Source organism: Spodoptera frugiperda, chromosome 12 (genome assembly GCF_023101765.2).
Source record: "Spodoptera frugiperda isolate SF20-4 chromosome 12, AGI-APGP_CSIRO_Sfru_2.0, whole genome shotgun sequence".
Lineage (NCBI taxonomy): Eukaryota > Metazoa > Arthropoda > Insecta > Lepidoptera > Noctuidae > Spodoptera > Spodoptera frugiperda.
In genome coordinates, this window is record NC_064223.1 from 13294083 (window position 1) to 13311641 (window position 17559).

The 17559-nt window shown below is 35.3% G+C and overlaps 1 protein-coding gene across 1 annotated transcript in view; it reads left to right on the forward strand.

Annotated features, from left to right (window-relative positions):
- The first annotated feature begins 449 nt into the window (after positions 1 to 449).
- Positions 450 to 17559, forward strand: part of LOC118262772 (uncharacterized) — a 32410-nt gene continuing 15300 nt past the window's right edge. The window contains exons 1-2 of the mRNA XM_035574368.2: positions 450 to 1146; positions 4552 to 4743. Of these exons, the coding sequence (XP_035430261.2) occupies positions 834 to 1146; positions 4552 to 4743 (505 nt within the window). The 5' untranslated portion in view covers positions 450 to 833. The remainder of the gene's footprint in view (positions 1147 to 4551; positions 4744 to 17559) is intronic.

Consider the following 17559-nt stretch of genomic DNA (forward strand, 5'->3'; position numbering starts at 1 on the left):
TCAATAATATATTTTGATTAATACGTTTTAAAAGGTTTCTGAAAACAGTACATTTAAATATAAATAAATAAAATAGAATATGTACGGTATTGTTAATTTGTAACTAAATTAACATAAGTGTCTATTTTACGTCAAAAACATTGGTTGGTAATTGCGATTAAATGTTTTAAAACAAACTACACTAGTAGAACAATATATCATAGTTATATTTTCTAAATCTGTTACTGTACCGTAGTGCTTGTACAGCTAACTGAATATAATTTTAAAGTACAAATTTATTTTTAAACTACGTAGTTATTTTTTAGTTTTATTAATTTAAGTAAATTCTGGACACAAAAGAAAATCGAGCGAAAGGAATGTTCACGTCTTTAGAAATAATCTCAGCAATGCGCACCCCCTCTGCTTCGAATGCCGTAGTATTTTGGTATTAGAGACTCGCGGGGACAACTTTGGACGCTATCCAGTTGGAATCACGCGGCGAGAACGCGCAAACGCCGTTTATCGATCGCCAAAAAATTACGAAACAAAAATAGGCAGTGTCAATATTAATTAACAACGTACTTTAATACATTTTTATTTATAGAAAAACCAACAAAAAATAAAACAATCTGTGATAAATTAAATATAAGCGATCAAAATTATAATTATATTTTTAGTTCGTCAATATATTTGCGTTTTGTGTTGTGTTACTAGAAACGATGTATCAATAGTTAAAAATAAATCGCGATTAAGACCGCAGACTCTGAGTGTACAGTGGACAATAAAAGCTGAGTGCAAACAAACAATAAAACTGCAACTATTTTGAGCACGCTGAGCATAAAACGAGCAAACTGATGCTCATAAACAAAATGGCCACTAACCGGCACGCGACTCCGTTTATAAATCACAATATGTTTATTTGTATTTTCGTCTCACTCTTGCTGCCGATGGCAAACGAAGGTGCGTCAAATGTTTACGGAGACAGCCGAAGTTTTCCGAACGATGACGGAGGGAAAAGACTGACGAGGGAATACCACCTAAGGCAAGGGGCTTTAAGGGGACTGATTGTAAGACCAAGTCGGCAGTATGATTTCCAGTATGTGGAAATGTTTCTTGGTATACCATATGCTGCTCCTCCTACGGGGAACCTGAGGTTCATGCCGCCTGGTAAGAGAATAGTTTTAAACAACCCTTATTCTTTTACTTATTAGTTCATTGTTTTTTTATAGTTTTAAACAAACAGACAGATTACCTGATAGTAAGCAATTGGTGTCACCTATGGTGCTTGAAACTCCAAAAGAATTATAAGTGTGATGCCGAGCAAAGGGAGCGGATTGGGTCTCTTTACCATTAAACGGATGCACTCTAATGAAGTTAATACCTACTTCTTCATCTTGACGGTTTAGTTTGCGACTACAGAATCAACATAAGATCAGTCGGTAGTTACTGCATTATGGCAGTTCCATTCAAAACACAGATAGCATCAGTTTGGGATCATTGCCAGGTCAAAACTGATCCAACGATACGGTTCTAGCGGGAATTTCTTGTTATGAAAATATGATGGATTCATCCCAGCTTTTGTAGCAAACATTCACAAGTATGTGTTTAATAAATATAAGCAATGTAGATTAGACTTTAGAAGAATTAGGATAAATGTAATACAGACAGCGACAGCGAGTATAAAATGAGAAAATTTGATAAATAACAGAGAACAATGCAATATTTATTTTACAAAAAAAAATTATCATGTTTTAAACTTGCTCTGGACTTCAATAATTCAAGACAAAAATTAGCCAAATCGGTTCAGCCGATTTCTAGTTTTAGCGAGACTAATGAACAGCAATTGATTTTTATTTACAGAGTTTAAACGGAACGCTTCCAAACGCTGCAAATGAGGGTTGATAAGAAACAAATCTTATTTTCAAAAAATTCAATGTTTATTTTATGTTATAATAGTTGTAATCAACTGTTTAGGGCTGATATTGCATGATAACAAAAACGAATAAAATTATAAAAATAATAAAATTTTAAATTTAATGACTATCGCCTTAAGACTCCGTTCCGGACATATTCCATCAAATAAGTTTAATTATTTAATGAAAAAAGTTCCGTCACCATGCTGTGATTCATGTGGAGTGGTTGATGATGTCCTTCATATTTTGATGGAATGTGCCCGGAATGAAAATACTAGGGTTAGTATTTTTGGTCCGCAAAGAGTGAATGACATTGGCCTTTGTAACTCCATGCTTGCTTTTCCAGTGTCCGATAAAGCACAACACTTGTACAAATTAGTGATAAGTAGATCGTAAGCTAGTAATAAGTAACCAAACTTTGTTTTTCCTGCACTGGGCGATATGGTCGCCAAGCGACAAAGCCCTTTAAATAAAAAAAAAAAAAAATTGTAGCGTTTTTCGAAAGCTTTGCATTTACTCCTTGCATAAATATTATTTTGATAAGTTAATAAATAGGAATTATAGGAACATAATAGGAGGGCTACATAATATTTATATTAAAGAAGTTTAAAGAAAAAAATTACAGTAGTTAATTAAAAATATGAAACTTTCTATATTTATTAAGTAAAATATAGTCAATTTCATATTTGTTACAATTTGCACATTTGGAAAACCATTTCCGATTTTAATTTAGTTTAGAAGCCAACAATTTATGTGCAAACATCAATGTATTACCTACATCTGTCATTTGCAACAAATTTTCGACTTTATACCAATGTTGATAAATATGAAAATAGAGCAAAGAAAATTTACGGATTTTAACCTACTCCAGGTTAAAATGCGGCTATTTGTGCAATAAAATCTACATTGTTTCTCTGCATTTGTTAAAATAAAGTTAGTGGAACGTTCTGGAACAACTAACTGGTATATTTTCATACTAACTATCGTGAGACATACTAAATTACCTAAATACTAGTTAGTTAACTTAAATACTAGTTTACAAAAGCTCTAGTTTCGAGTCAGAGGGACAGTACAGGCTGCGCGACATCGCCGCGTTTGCGCACGCTGCTCATGATGAAGAATCCCTCTAAGACTCAACAGACAATACAACCACTATTAAATAATATTATTAACCAATCTACATTTTCTAGCTACGGTGCTAAAACCCAGGTGTTTAATGCGATTCGAATGAGCCGGCTTGATCAACAAATATCACCAATTCTAACCCAGAAATCGAACCTGAACCATCTTGTTCTCATCCAATAAAATAACAGTAAAACGAGGCGACGAGAAAAATGTCGGTTTATAAATATATGCAAATATAATCAAATAAACCTGAGTTACAACTTCAATATAAAAAGCTGTGAAGCTGGGATCAGCATAAATATTAAAAACAATGAGCATGCTACTGCATAACGGTGGAATGCAAATGGTTGTAATCAAGTATCCTCGACTGCATATCAAGTTATACACAACCAGTTTACCATGGTCTCGCTTTGTATGTACGTTTTAAACATTCAACGGTCAGGTTTATACTGGTTTTGCTTATCTTTTTGTGTTACCTTGTGTACCTGTTTACCATAGTATTGCACAAAAACTAAAGGGAGTGACAACTATCTATATCCATACCGTTTATTAGGTACTTATTATTTTTTATTTATTTGGACGAGGAACTACTGATGCAAATTAAATTAAATCTTTGTTGTAATGGGTAGTCCAATTCTTTAGGATGCTATAAGCCATCAAATATTACGCTTTGATCTAATTGTAATTCTTTTTGTTTGTTACTAATATGAAAGTGATTATTAATAATTCTGGCAAGGAATTACGTATAAATTATTTTAATCGATTGTGTGTTTTTACGCCATATATTTTTGGGCATTTCCTTTGCAAAAACACTCATCTCAAGTAATTACATTTACCATAATAGCCGTTCACAACTTAATGAAATGAAATCGTCAATATTTATTTCATTGAGAAGAAAATTTCGAATACCGAGTATCTCTAAAGCCTCAGTAAAGTGGTTTGCTTAAACGCCGTCGGCTTTTCTCGGAAAACTGCAACACATTCAATAAATATACGATAACCCCTATCTAGTACAGCAGGCTTTTCTATGGAAGAAAGTTGGGAGTTTGGGGAAACAATATTTATTGTTTTGTGTATCTCTAAAAAACGGCCTTGTTGGCCGAGTGGTCACATGTGCGACGGCCAAACAGGGGGTCTCGGGTTTGATTCCCGGGTCGGGTTAAATAGTAGTAGTAGTAGTTTTTTAGCACGGAGCCTGGAATTGTGCCCGGTATATGGCAATAGGCTTACTCCCTATTACATGGTACTTATAAAACAATTAGGGTTATACTACGGCTTCATAGGTTATCGGCGTGAAACAACGCTTTCATTGTCATTCGCCGTGTGAGTGAAAATACAATTTGCAATCCGATCGACTTCTTGCTTTAAGAAAATTGTTTCTTGTTTGGAAAGGAACTTATATGTACTCATAAATACGTTAGCAGATCACCATCACTCCTCTCCGTCAAATTGGAGTAGGATGAGCTGATTTCTCCAATATGGAACTATTTATATTTGTATATAATTATGTTAAATGACTGATCTTTTGTTACAGTGAATGCCCCACCCTGGCCAGGAGTGAAGATGGCCACTCGGTTTGCCCCTGTCTGTCCACAGGCACTGCCACCTATCAAAAAGGGCAACCCTCCATCATCAGGTCGACAACATTACATGAATCAGCTCAAAGGCTTCCTCAGGAATGAGTCTGAAGATTGCTTATACTTGAACATTTATGTTCCGTATAGAGGTAAGTCTTTTGACCTTGAGAAACAATCATATCAAGCTATTTTCGAACTATCTTCAATAGATTTTCGATTTCTCAAGAACGTTTTATAACCAAGCAATCATTATAATAGATGTTACACGTATGTTTGTTGCTCTTTCCCGTAAAAACTATTAAACAGATCTAATTTAAACGATCCACTGCTAGCCAGAAGGTTATTCATTGATATAAATAGTCCTTTTATAATAAAAGAATCTAACAAAAAGAAAAACGCTTTAGATACTGAGCTGATAATCAAGAATAAACAAAGAAATATATAGGTAGGTAGTCCATTGAGGCGCGTGTAATGAGCCCAACGCGTAACAAACACCAATGAAAGAAAAAAAATACACAATATCCATCCATTTCATAAGAATTGATCTCCTTCGAGAAATCTGAACGTTCTTCAGTAATATTCGCTTTGATCTAAAAGAAAAATATACAGATATTCTTTAATTTAGGCAAGTATCAATAGAAATAAGTAACGACTGTTTACTTTAAACAAGATGGCTTCGGCATTATGGCGCCCATAATGACAGTTCGGTTATACGTTAAAATACTTTATTTTTATTTAATGTTTCCTCTTTATTTATAACGCTTTACATTTTAAAAGAGCTTTTTAATAATGTATACAATTTTAAATTAAAAGAAGGTGTTGGAATATATTAAATACATTGTGAAATTGATGTTAAATTCGAATGAGTTGAGGATTTCAAAGTTTCCGTTACTTTAAATATATTAAAAAAATTACAACATCTAATGTCTATATTAAAAAGTATAAGAAGTCTGCTACGTTGAATGACTAGTTGCAAATGCGATTTCAGTGTGCAAAACACAAGGTTCACTTCGCAAAACCATAGTCATCATTTCGTTTTTATAACAAAAAATCAAATACATTTTTTGAGTGGTAAAACACGGGAAAAATGTACAAAACAAAGTTTATTCATGAAACTGTCAGACACACAACTACAGTATGAGTAAAACAATTGTAAAACGTACGGGGAATTAAAATAATAAAGTCGGCGATGCGTAGTTGTTTCTATAAATATTTCCACTTAAATATTTTGTTATTTATTGCAATACTAATAATGTAATAATGTAAACGGTGTGTAGCCAAAACTGCTTCAATTTTCTTTTGTAACTCGAAAGAAAATCAAAGCAGTTTTGGCTTACCCTATGGAAAAATGGCATGAGTTTATTTAATTAAGATTCATACAGCTACTTATCTCTTCGAGAGACCGGTGTTCAACTGGAGCGAAACAGGGTAAGGGTGCTTTTCCAACAGAGATGTGGTAGCTTCCACCAATTATATTCATTGATACACATAGCTCAGCACTGGTAGAAACGGACTCAGCTTAGCTATGTTTTTTATATGAAAAGATGCGTGTTGTTTGCTATCGATACATCCCATGGTCGAACTGCGCATCTTCACATAGGTTCACAGCTTAGCTATTACATCTTCGTAGCATAACTACCACATTTCTGGTGGAAAAGCATCCTAAAATTATGGTTATGTTAACTCTGGTGCACTTGAAAATCGTACAGTCAAATAATCATATGGCTCCTCTAAACATTTAATAAGAATGATCATCAAATAGGTTGATGAACTGATAATGATTACACAACATAGCTCTAATTATGTCTGTCAACTATTGATCTAGATTCCATTGGGCGCCTGATGCCAGTAGTACTCATGCCTAGTACTATCACAGTATCACTAAAATTGGCAAGCACTAACATAATATTTTTCACGCACAATCGACATATCTGAATTATGTCGTGTCATTCATGACTTTGACTGCATGGTTGGCGGAGACTGGGCTACTGACTGCCGCGCAACATGTAGCGGGTTCGATCCCGGCACGGAGTAACACCTTGTGTGATCCACAAATTGTTGTTCCGGGTCCTGACTGGGTGTCATGTGATGTGCACTAGTATGTTCATAAAAGCTCCACGACACTGGAGATAATCCTAGTGTGGGGCAACGTTTAAAAAAATACTATTATTGTTGTTTTTCTTGCCAAAAATCCTGTGTCGTAAGGTCGATACGGGAAAATCGCCCAAGCGAAGCTGGGCCGGACAGCTAGTGTTAAATAAAATTGGCACTTGCGTTAAAATTGTTAAGATAGCTCGGATGTGTCATGGTGGAATGTAAACGGCCTAACCTGAGCTAAAAACGAACATAAATTTGTTGAAGCCCAGTTTAAAAATATCACTTTTGTTTAGAGATTTGACTTATGTTTTCATTTTTCTTGCATATTTCGATTTGAATTCGATTCTATTTGAATGTTCTTCTTTGTATCACTGCCTCGTTGGCCGAGTGGTCGCAATTGCGACTGCGGAACAAGAGGTCTCGGGTTCGATTCCCGGGTCGGACAAAATATTATTTGGCTTTTTTCGGCTTTTCGAAAATATCTCAGTAGTAGCACGGAGTCTGGAAATGTGTCCAGTATATGGCAATAGGCTCACCCCCTATTACATGGGACTTAAAAAATAAATGGTGAAAAGTTGGTTTACATTGTATAGCGGCATTAAGTGCCGTAATGTGCACCTCTGCCTACCCTTTCGGGGATAAAAAGGCGTGACGTTGACGTCTTTGTATCATTAGAGATTTGTACTTGGTTCGTTCGTAAATCGGTTTTTAATATAACTACTATAAGATAAGCATGTATCATCATCATCATCATCATATCAGCCATAAGACGTCCACTGCTTAACATAGGCCTCCCCCAATGACTTCCAGATATGCCGGCTATGAATACATGTATAAAATTTCCTAATTTTAAGCAGCCAACACCACAGGACACAAGCTATTTAAATACAGACCCAAACAATTAGAGCTTGAAAAATACCGTACTTGAAGTACCAAATGACTTCTTGAAGCTGTTCTAAATAGGTCGAGTGTTCATCAAAAAGTTGAATTGCCTATTTAACGCCAGAAATGAGCGTCGGAAAGTTTAAGGTGCTCACACCAAATCTTATCGTATCCGTGAAGTAATAATCACTGTCTATTCTTATAGCATTTTATAATAATAATAAAATCTTTATTCGCCGAAATATAGTACAAAAAAGGTGGTAACAGTAATTATGTAGCTAAACATATTTCGCCTTCAGTAGGCATGCGAAAACTTAAAGTATAGGGTTACTACATATACAATTATATTCTATACTTAAAAAATCTTCTGGGGTATAGAAGCACTTTTCAATAAGCCAGTCTTTTAGTTTTCTTTTAAATTTCGTGGTAGGTAGCTCTCTTATTTCTCTAGGAATATTATTACATAACTAGCTTTTGCCCGCGACTTCGTTCGCGTGGAATAGTGACTTCCGGCAAATTTTTGGTTTTAACCACATAGTTCCCGATCTCGCGGGATCTCTTCAAAAATGAGATGTGGAAGATATTCCAGGGAACTCTTCAAAAATCAACATAATGAGCTCTGCGTTTGAATTTAATAGATGTATACTCACTTAGGGCATTGAAAAAATAGTTTAAAAACGGACTTTAACTAACTTAAAACTAAAGAAAGCTACGAATTACGAATTTATAACAATTAAAAAAGAAACTATATTACAACCTATCCTCTATGCTATAATAACCAAGCTTAAACTAAATAATTTAAAAGAAACGACTTAAATCTAATCTAATTTAAAAAAAATTAGACTTACAATTTTATTAAAAAAACTAACTACAGTAACTACTAATAATCGATATCAAACTAAACCTACGTTAAATAGTTTAACCAAAAAACCCAACAAATAAACTTATTAATTGACAAATACAACGAAACCAATTTAGAATATACGAAACAGCAGGACCACTACAGACAAATAATCATACGACTGATAATACACTTTTTCTACGATAGTACCGAAGCGCTCGGCCGATACCCAACCAAATGAATGTAACGAAACCATAGCGCGATCTATTTCGATCCCAACGCCATCTATCGAGGATAAAGACAACTTGGATTATTTATTTATACTCCGTTCGGGCATTTTCTTTGTACTAAAAGTTTAATTATATTGATATTATTTTTTTCATACCTTTTTACTATTTATTTACTTTTTTTGATGAATTAAAACAATAACATGAACCGAAGTCGTGTAACGATCGACATAGAATTATCTATACTCCGTTAGAGCATTTTCTTTGTACTAAATGTTTTATTATATTGATATTATTTTTTTCATACCTTTTTACTATTTATTTACTTTTTTTCGATAAATTAAAACAATAACATGAACCGAAGTCGTGTAACGATCGACATAGAATTATTTATAAATAATTTATTTCTTATTTTTATTTTTTGATTTTTGAAATAAAAATATTTATATCTATGTCCTTTCTAAGGTTCTAAACTATATCTGTACCAAATTTCAACCAAATCCGTCAAATAGTTGCGGAGATTAATGGTATAAGCATAGAATGTTCGACGTGATTCTTTAATTTGACATAACTTTTTTATTTATGAACCGATTGACATGAAACAAACACTAAATGTAAATTTAAGCATCCCACAATATATTCGTGAAAACCGCATCCAACTCGGATCAGCCGTTTCTGAGATTAGCGCGCACAGACGAACAGACAAACAGACAAACAGACAAACAGACAAAAAAAAAGTTAATTACATTTTTGGGTTCGACATTGACATAACAATAACCCCTGCTATTTTTTTTTTTTTATTTTCAATGTACAGACAGCACTTTTCTACGATTTTATTATATGTATAGATAATTATCATCATTGAACTATTTTTCTTATGTAAAGTACTTCTACATCTTTCCATTCCTAATTTTGTAGGATCCCTCTGTTTAAATTTACAATTCTCACTATTGTAAAAACTTACACAGTAATTCTTTACTAACGTGGCCGTGGTTACCGATGACCCTAATGGCGTTTAAAGTCTTGAGTATTGTTAAGTTGTCTTACTTTATTATGAGAATCATGCTCATATCTCAAAAAAAAAGAAACGGCAAAGAGGTTACTTGTAATTAGTCTCACAGTGATAAGTAACAAACTATTGGCAAATAATAAAATTGTCCCGATAACTCGAATATAAAGTGAGTTTGTATTACTCGGTTGACCTTGAAATCGATTTCGAAAGTCAGTACAAAGTGGTAACACTTGTAGTCGTTGGATAAATGACGTGTCATATGGGCATGATTGATACCTTTTAATCCATTAATACCAATCTTCCCAATTCTCGATTCCTTTACATCCCTTGAATTCCTAACCCCCAAAAGACCGGCAACGCACTTGTAACGCCTCTGGTATTTTGGATCAGTTATTCAGTCTCCTTGTTTACCGGATTAAACCATAAAAAAAAAATATATTGTTAAAATATCATATCATCGCCATCGTCATCAGCCTATATATTTGGACAAATGGGTTTGCCATAACGCCTACCTATGCTTGTTAAGCGGCTTAGGACAGTAGAGATTGGGTAACCAAAAATGTTGAGGATGCTTCTGCTCGTCTCTTCTCTCTGATCTATCGCAGCTTTAGGACATATCCGACTCCTTTAATATATTATCATACTATGCTATGTGAATACTCAAAACTGAAGAAACAATCGCGGTGGTCGCTCGCACGTTAGTAACGCTGCAGTTAATGGCATTGCAACAGTTCATTACTTATGGACATTCCTTTGATCTTAGTTTTGACAAGCGTCATATACTCTATTTGTTGACTCCTGCGTTGATATTCTACTGACTTCTGTTTGGTTTAGCAGGAAGTAGGTCGGGAATTGGCCAAACGATTCCTTAGTGCTATTGCCAGTTATGATGTGAGCGTTAATTTTGTTATTTGCATAGTTTCGTTGCAAGAGTTTTTGACTTCATCATTTGTGAAAACCATTTCTTAACTGTGTTTAATCTCTGAATATAGTATTAATTTTAGATTTTTTTTCGATTTCTTTCCCCAAGCGCGTATCTGAATCAAAACATGTACTTAGACATGTACAACTGAACTAAATTCTTCTCCACTGTGAGTTATGAACGTGACATCAAAGTTACCAAAGAGCTAATCTGGAAAAAATACCTTTAGATACATTTTCAATGACGAACAAACTATAGTACTTTGGATAGTACAGACCGACAATATAGTACTAAAGTTAGGACATTATTCTGTAGGCAGAATAATGTCAAAGAATACCGAAACGATAAATTAAGTGTCGCAAGATCTGGTGAGCCTCCATATGTCATCAGTCTTTTTGAAACTTATTCAACTGCTCCACTACAGACAATAGTTATTCTTGAGTCCTTTTTAAAATTGACTTACGATACTATTTGAGTAATAACTAGTTGTGCTAAAACTCAATGGAAAACTAAAAACGTTAGCAAAGAAAACGAAGACAGCCGACTAAAATAACTTTGGCGCCATCGTAGAGATGTAAGAGTAAATATATGTCAATCATGGCAAATGTCGGTCGAAACTACAGAAATACTGTGATGATATTTGCTTACTGAGTTTTAAAAGAAATCAGGCCAATATTTTCCACGTATACTTGAAAAAAAAATGGGCAAATATCCAAGAACAATGGCACTAGAGCAAAGTTCCTTTTCAAGAAACTTTTACTTTGAATTTTGTTACCCATGAATACTTTTTTAATTTTATACAGTCTTGTTGAAACTGGGTGGTTCACCATTTGCCAACAACGTATTCTTTCCTATTTTTGCCACACAGTCCGCAGAGGCGGTAAGAAGCAAATAAAACTGCCTGTTGGGAAAACTCAAGGCAAGAGATCGCGCGGACGTTCCTCAACGAGATGGAACGATCAGGTGAAGGATTCGTCCTCAAAATTTCACACGGTTGTAAGATACACCCTGGACAGAAACTCTGATGTTGACCACTATCTCCAGACATGAGGAACGACCACAGAGAAAGAGAGGGAGACTGTCTTGTTGGTTGAGTCTGTAGTCAGTAGTACCGATTGGAGATTAAGGGATTTTATATTAAAATTCCGGGTCGGTTAAATAGCGATACTTGCCTAGAATTGGGATTTTTCTGTTTTTTATAGAAACTCTCTGAAACACTTTTCTGTTTATTTAATACTAATATTATTATTGGCAAGACTACTTGTTTGCTTATACCATGACGTCTGTTCAATTCAAATATTGACTTTTTTAAAGAAATGTAATATAGTCAACAAAATCTAGTATCCATCGTTTAGTATTATAACTTAGTGCAATCAGTTCTATAAATAGCCTCGTGCATTCCTAACACAAAATTTAGTTTCACGCAGTGGTTCTCATAGTTCCAAATGTTTATTTACGTCGTAAGAATTCAGATAGTTAGCGACGGAAGTTACAGAATTAGATTTGAAACTGGTCCACAGCTGACGTTCGATGTTACAGCAGTGTAGGGGTAGGTGTGACGTCACGGTTTTTTATTTGAACTCTGATTGGTTACAAGAAGGCAATAAACAGGGTATGAATATTAGAAATGTAATAAGTTTATTAGTTAATTAAAACATTAAAACTACTTGTTGTGCTCTCAAATCCTGACTGTAGATCCACTTAAACCGAGAGAAAAAAAAAAGTATAAAATATCAAAGGAGCAATGAAAATAGTTCACTCATTCACAGATCACAAGATGTCAGTTGAGTTCAAACTTGAGAGCATTGCCAGTATTTTCCAAACGTTAGAACTACTGCACGAGTACCCTTCAACATAATACCTTTGTTATAAAGAACTCGATAAAATCTTAAATGGAAAAAGTAGGATTACTCGACACTAATCGCTATTCTATTTAAGACTTTACACTCTAGTTGGAAGGTTTAAATTTGTGTGGGCAGCAAAAACGTCCCGTCAACTCCAGACGTAACCTAACAAACGTGAGTCAATGAGAAATTGTTGTTGCAGAAGTTTAATTCAATACAACTAATAATAATGTCATATAATATTTCGGTGCAGTTGGTATTTCATACTAGACTTCCTCGTGCATCGCTACTTTCAAATCATCTCGATTTTTATCAATAGTGTGAATTAATTTTGCTAAATCACAGGTTGACATTGTACATTTATGATCAACTTAAAATGTATGGTTAGCTTAATCACTATTGAAAAGGATCAGTGTGAACTGACATTATCTGTTGTCTCTTATTTGACGCTTTGGACACCCACGAAAATGATAACAGTTCATATGGTGGTCATTCACCGTCATACTTACGGCAAACAATTTTTTTGTGGGCTTTATACAATGCAGTAACACAACCAAGAGTTTTTTTTAAGATGGGAAAATCATCTAATGTTTTCTACCGCCTTGTGTGAGACGAGAGGAAGTGTCAGACTCTTACTGACTAAAAAACCACCCCGTTCCTATTCTTGTTTTTAGAGCCTGAGCCTCGGTAACCCGCTAGGTAGTCCACAGCTCCGGGCAACCAGGAGTTAAACTACGAACATATATCTGTACGATGTCTCGTGAAAATTTTCACGTAATTTTCCTACAAACAAAAGGCTGTTTGGAACAAAGAAATCCGGAACAATGCGCAGTAGACGTGTTGACTGCAAGGGTACGACACTATTGTTTTAAATCCTGTTTTTTAATTCCCAAAAAACTGTAATTATCTGCCACTGTTTGTTAGATGGGATTTGAAAAATGGAAGATGGTGTGTGGCAAATAATAAGTAATTGTAATGTAAAGGTGTTTTGTTGCCACGATGACGACTGAAAGTATATTGTTCCTTACTAAGACGGAGTGCGCGTGTTCACATAATGAACAAAGAAATGCACTGTTACTTTGTTTACGTTGCAACTTGACACGCCTTAAGTAGTACTTATACGTCATGCCGCTACAGATGCAAGAGGCGGGTTGGCGTTCAACGCTGATTTCCAGATAGGTCGCACCGCCAATGACTTCAAGATTCTGATGGGTTTGTTGGAAGGGACCTGCATCCAGCGGCTCCCTGTGACCTATTTAGTTAGGCTTATGTTCAGCACTGGACGTCTTGTGGCTGATGTAATGATGATAATGATTATCATCGAACCACGAACATTTAAATGTCTCGTATAACTTTGCATAGTGACTGAAGCCATTGAGATCCATCACAGAACAGATTTTGGCTAATTGCCTACAAGCTGTAGTTAATTAACCTATTTCATTAGTAAATAAATGTTTAACAAGCAAACATTTTCACTTTGTCTAAAATAAATATTTCCTGTATTATATTTAGATTTGGATTTAAAACGAATTTAAGCAACTCGTTGTAAGCGTAATTGCTATTTATTTTTAATTTTGCTTTTAATGAGAAAGCGAGCTCGTTAAGTACTTTGATTTTTTTACAGGGAATAGTTAGTTGGTAAAGGAGTTTTAATAAATGCTATCAAGTCTTTAATAATCTTATCTCTCTCCTGGTCGGTCCTTCATGTCTGAAGATCGTGGTCATGGTGGGTGATTCTGGCGCGCACGAATTGTCTCCATCGGCTTCTGTCTGATGCTATGCTAACGACGCTATAAAACTTTGTTGCTTTCGTGGTCTTGAGCTGGTCAGACCATCTTGTCGGCGAGCGGCCTCTGGATCTTTTGCCCTCCGTGTTTCCAACAATGACCAATTTCTCGAGGCTGTCGTCTTCGCGTCTCATTATGTGGCCAACGTAGCTCAGCACACGCTGATAGCACGTTGCTGAGAGACGCTCCTTGATTTTAAGCAGTGAAAAGATATTTGTGCGTTTGGCAGTCCACGGAATTCTCAGCATCCGCCTCCAGCACCACATTTCGAATGCATCAATCCTTTGCCTCTCTCTTGCTTTGATGGTCCATGTTTCCACGCCGTACAGGAATATCGGGAAAATCAATGCTCTCACCAGGCGCATTTTGGTTGTGTTGGTGATGCCCCTATTCTTCCACAGCCCATTAAGGCGGGTCATAGCGTCCTTGGCCATAGCTATACTTCTCCTTATTTCCGGTTCGCAACTGCCATCGTTATATATTTGGGAGCCTAAGTAGATGTAATTTTGGACGACGTCTACACCAATGTCATCAATATTAATTCAGTTAACTTCTTCTTCTTCTTAATAATCTTATAGAAGACTGTTAAAGGCAAATACTTTGCTAATGTCGGTCTCCTGTGACGCCAATAGCGTTTAACGTCTTAGAGAAAAACACAAAAATAAATTGGTGCTACAGAATCACTGCTTTTTTGGTCAAATCGCATTGACTATTGAGTAAACAACTATAGGATTGCAATTGGCAATTCATAAAATGTTTAGTACTTATGTCCATTCATTCTGTAGGGATTTCTTACATTTATGCTATTTTCTTCAAGCACCGATATAATAAATTATTATGTACATTACGTTATTTTAGTCCAAGTAGCTGTTTCCACGCCTCACGAGTTTCGCAATTCATTCATTAGCATAAACAGTACAGTGAATTTGTTAGGATTAGCTGCAAATGTTTATAGGTACTAACAAATTAATGGATCATTACTTAGGTACAAGTGCCATCGTAACCCGTTTTCAGTAGATTCCTGAGACTCATGTCTTGGGAGTGTGATCAGTTCATTGGATTTCTCCCTAATAATTAGGGTGTTTTTCCCAGAGATGTGCTTGGTGATGGGGTTAGGAATTTAGGGGTTGTTAGTAATCAGTTCAGATTGAGATTGCGATGGGCGGTAATTGGGCCTCCGGTAACCTCATCACACTACAAAACACATCGCAAGCGTTGTTTCACGTTAGTTTTCTGTGAGGATGTGGTATCAGTCTGGTCGAGCCGGCTCATTTGCCGAGGATGGCTCTCATACACTTCAAGCCGGGTCCAGACGAGTGTAACGTGTAATGTAAGCTTACGTGTAATTAGGATCAACAGTTGGACGGCACACGAACTCAAAGCGAATTGTGAACGCGAAAATAATTCAAAAGGGTGTTTTTCCCAGAGATGTGCTAGGTGATGGGGTTAGGAATTTAAGGGTTGTTAGCAAATCGGGGATTGGGTAGATTGCGATGGGCGGTAATTGGGCCTCCGGTAACCTCACTCACACAACAAAACACATCGCAAGCGTTGTTTCACGTCGGTTTTCTGTGAGGATGTGGTATCAGTCCGGTCGAGCCGGCTCATACTTGCCGAGGCATGGCTCTGATACACTTAAGTCACCGAGAAGGCAGCAACCTTCTGTAAAACCTCCAATCTACTAAGCCACTCCCTTAAGAGAGAGGTTAATGATGATGTACATACAAAATCACTGTTGATAAGTCCAAATAGATTTGTTAGTTCGATTTCTTAGGTTCTAACAAAGTACTTTTATTTTTCTGTTTTATAAATAGTACTTACGATCTAAATATCCTTAAAATGCTAAAGCCGTAATACTTACTCGTCAAAGAAAATCTCACTTTGATTTAAACAAAAGACTCGTGATTTACGCGGGCGTCCGTAAAAACGTTCTCTCCTTGTTTATTTTGAAACGTCAGACAGGGATGGAGATATTCCGGTTGCACGGAATGTAAAGACCATGTCCGTTTTACGCGTTCATTCATGAAGACTTATTTCATCAGCGAATCGTGTTTTTTGACTATCTGTAGTAGTATCAGTACTACAGATAGTCAAAATATCATACAAAATTCAGATCAGTCTGAAGTGTAAATATTATTTTTTCTGTTATATCTAAAATACTAAATGGATTGCTCGTTTAGAAGAAAAATAAATGGATTAGTCGTTTACGAAGTATTGTTATAAGGTGGCTTTAACATTTACTACTGTATTTTGCTTTGTAAAAAAAATAAATAATTAAATTGTATTCGTTGAATGACAAATTTCACTAGAAAAATATATGAAAACAGATTTTTTTTTCACGTGTTCATTCAAAATGTATTAATATTTATACAACACGTTTCACTAACAAACAGCAAAAAATCTTTGTCTTGCTTAATCAATGTAACAAACCTAACAACATAAAAACTTGCTTAAAGATCATTCTGAAAAAGAGATTTGATATGTATGAACGCGCGTTCGCGTTTCTTGTTTATACCGCGTGAAACAAAGAGCGGTTTTACTGGCGTTTAAAGTAATGTGCTGAAAGCGGTCGACTCTAGAATTCTCTCATTTCCGTCCGCGTTACTCATGCTCCTGACTTTATGTCCTTTTTAAAACGTTCGTTTAAGACGAAATGGGTTCATGTGAGCTATAATTAGATGTTTACTTAAGAATAGTACTGTTGGAGATTATTGGGAATAGCGATAATTAATAGGCATGCCTGCATCTAGCTTCATTGACGGTCAGACTGACAGACAGACTATTATTTGTTTCTTTATTTGTTGACGTTTGAAAAATACATATAAAAAAACATAAGTTTAATTGGAATAAACGATTTGACTTTAATGATTTTTTTTTTACTAAACTTTGCCCCACATTTCTATTTTCTACTATGGGTGCGTTTACAAACATACAAGTTCACATACACATGACACCCAGACCCGAAACTACAATTTGTGAATCACACAACGAGTTGCTCCGTGTGGGAAGCGAACCCAATTCACGTTGCAAAGCAGCCGGTTGTGTAGCTACCGTTCAGTCAAAAATGTAAACTATTTCTATTAATAAATCTATTTCAATATATATTTTTTTAAATAATGTGACTCGTATTATTTTAGTCGATACTAAATATTGATCTTGATTTCGTATTTTCCTAGATAATTTACAAAAAATAAGTAAGCAACTGATTCCATACAAAATCAGTACGAATGCACCTCTGACTTTTCGAAAATGTGTTGAACTTGACTATTTAAAATTTTAAAATATTTCGATGTCATAACCCTACATCGATGTAAAAACATTTCAATTACTCAAATTGTAATCATTGTTTCTCA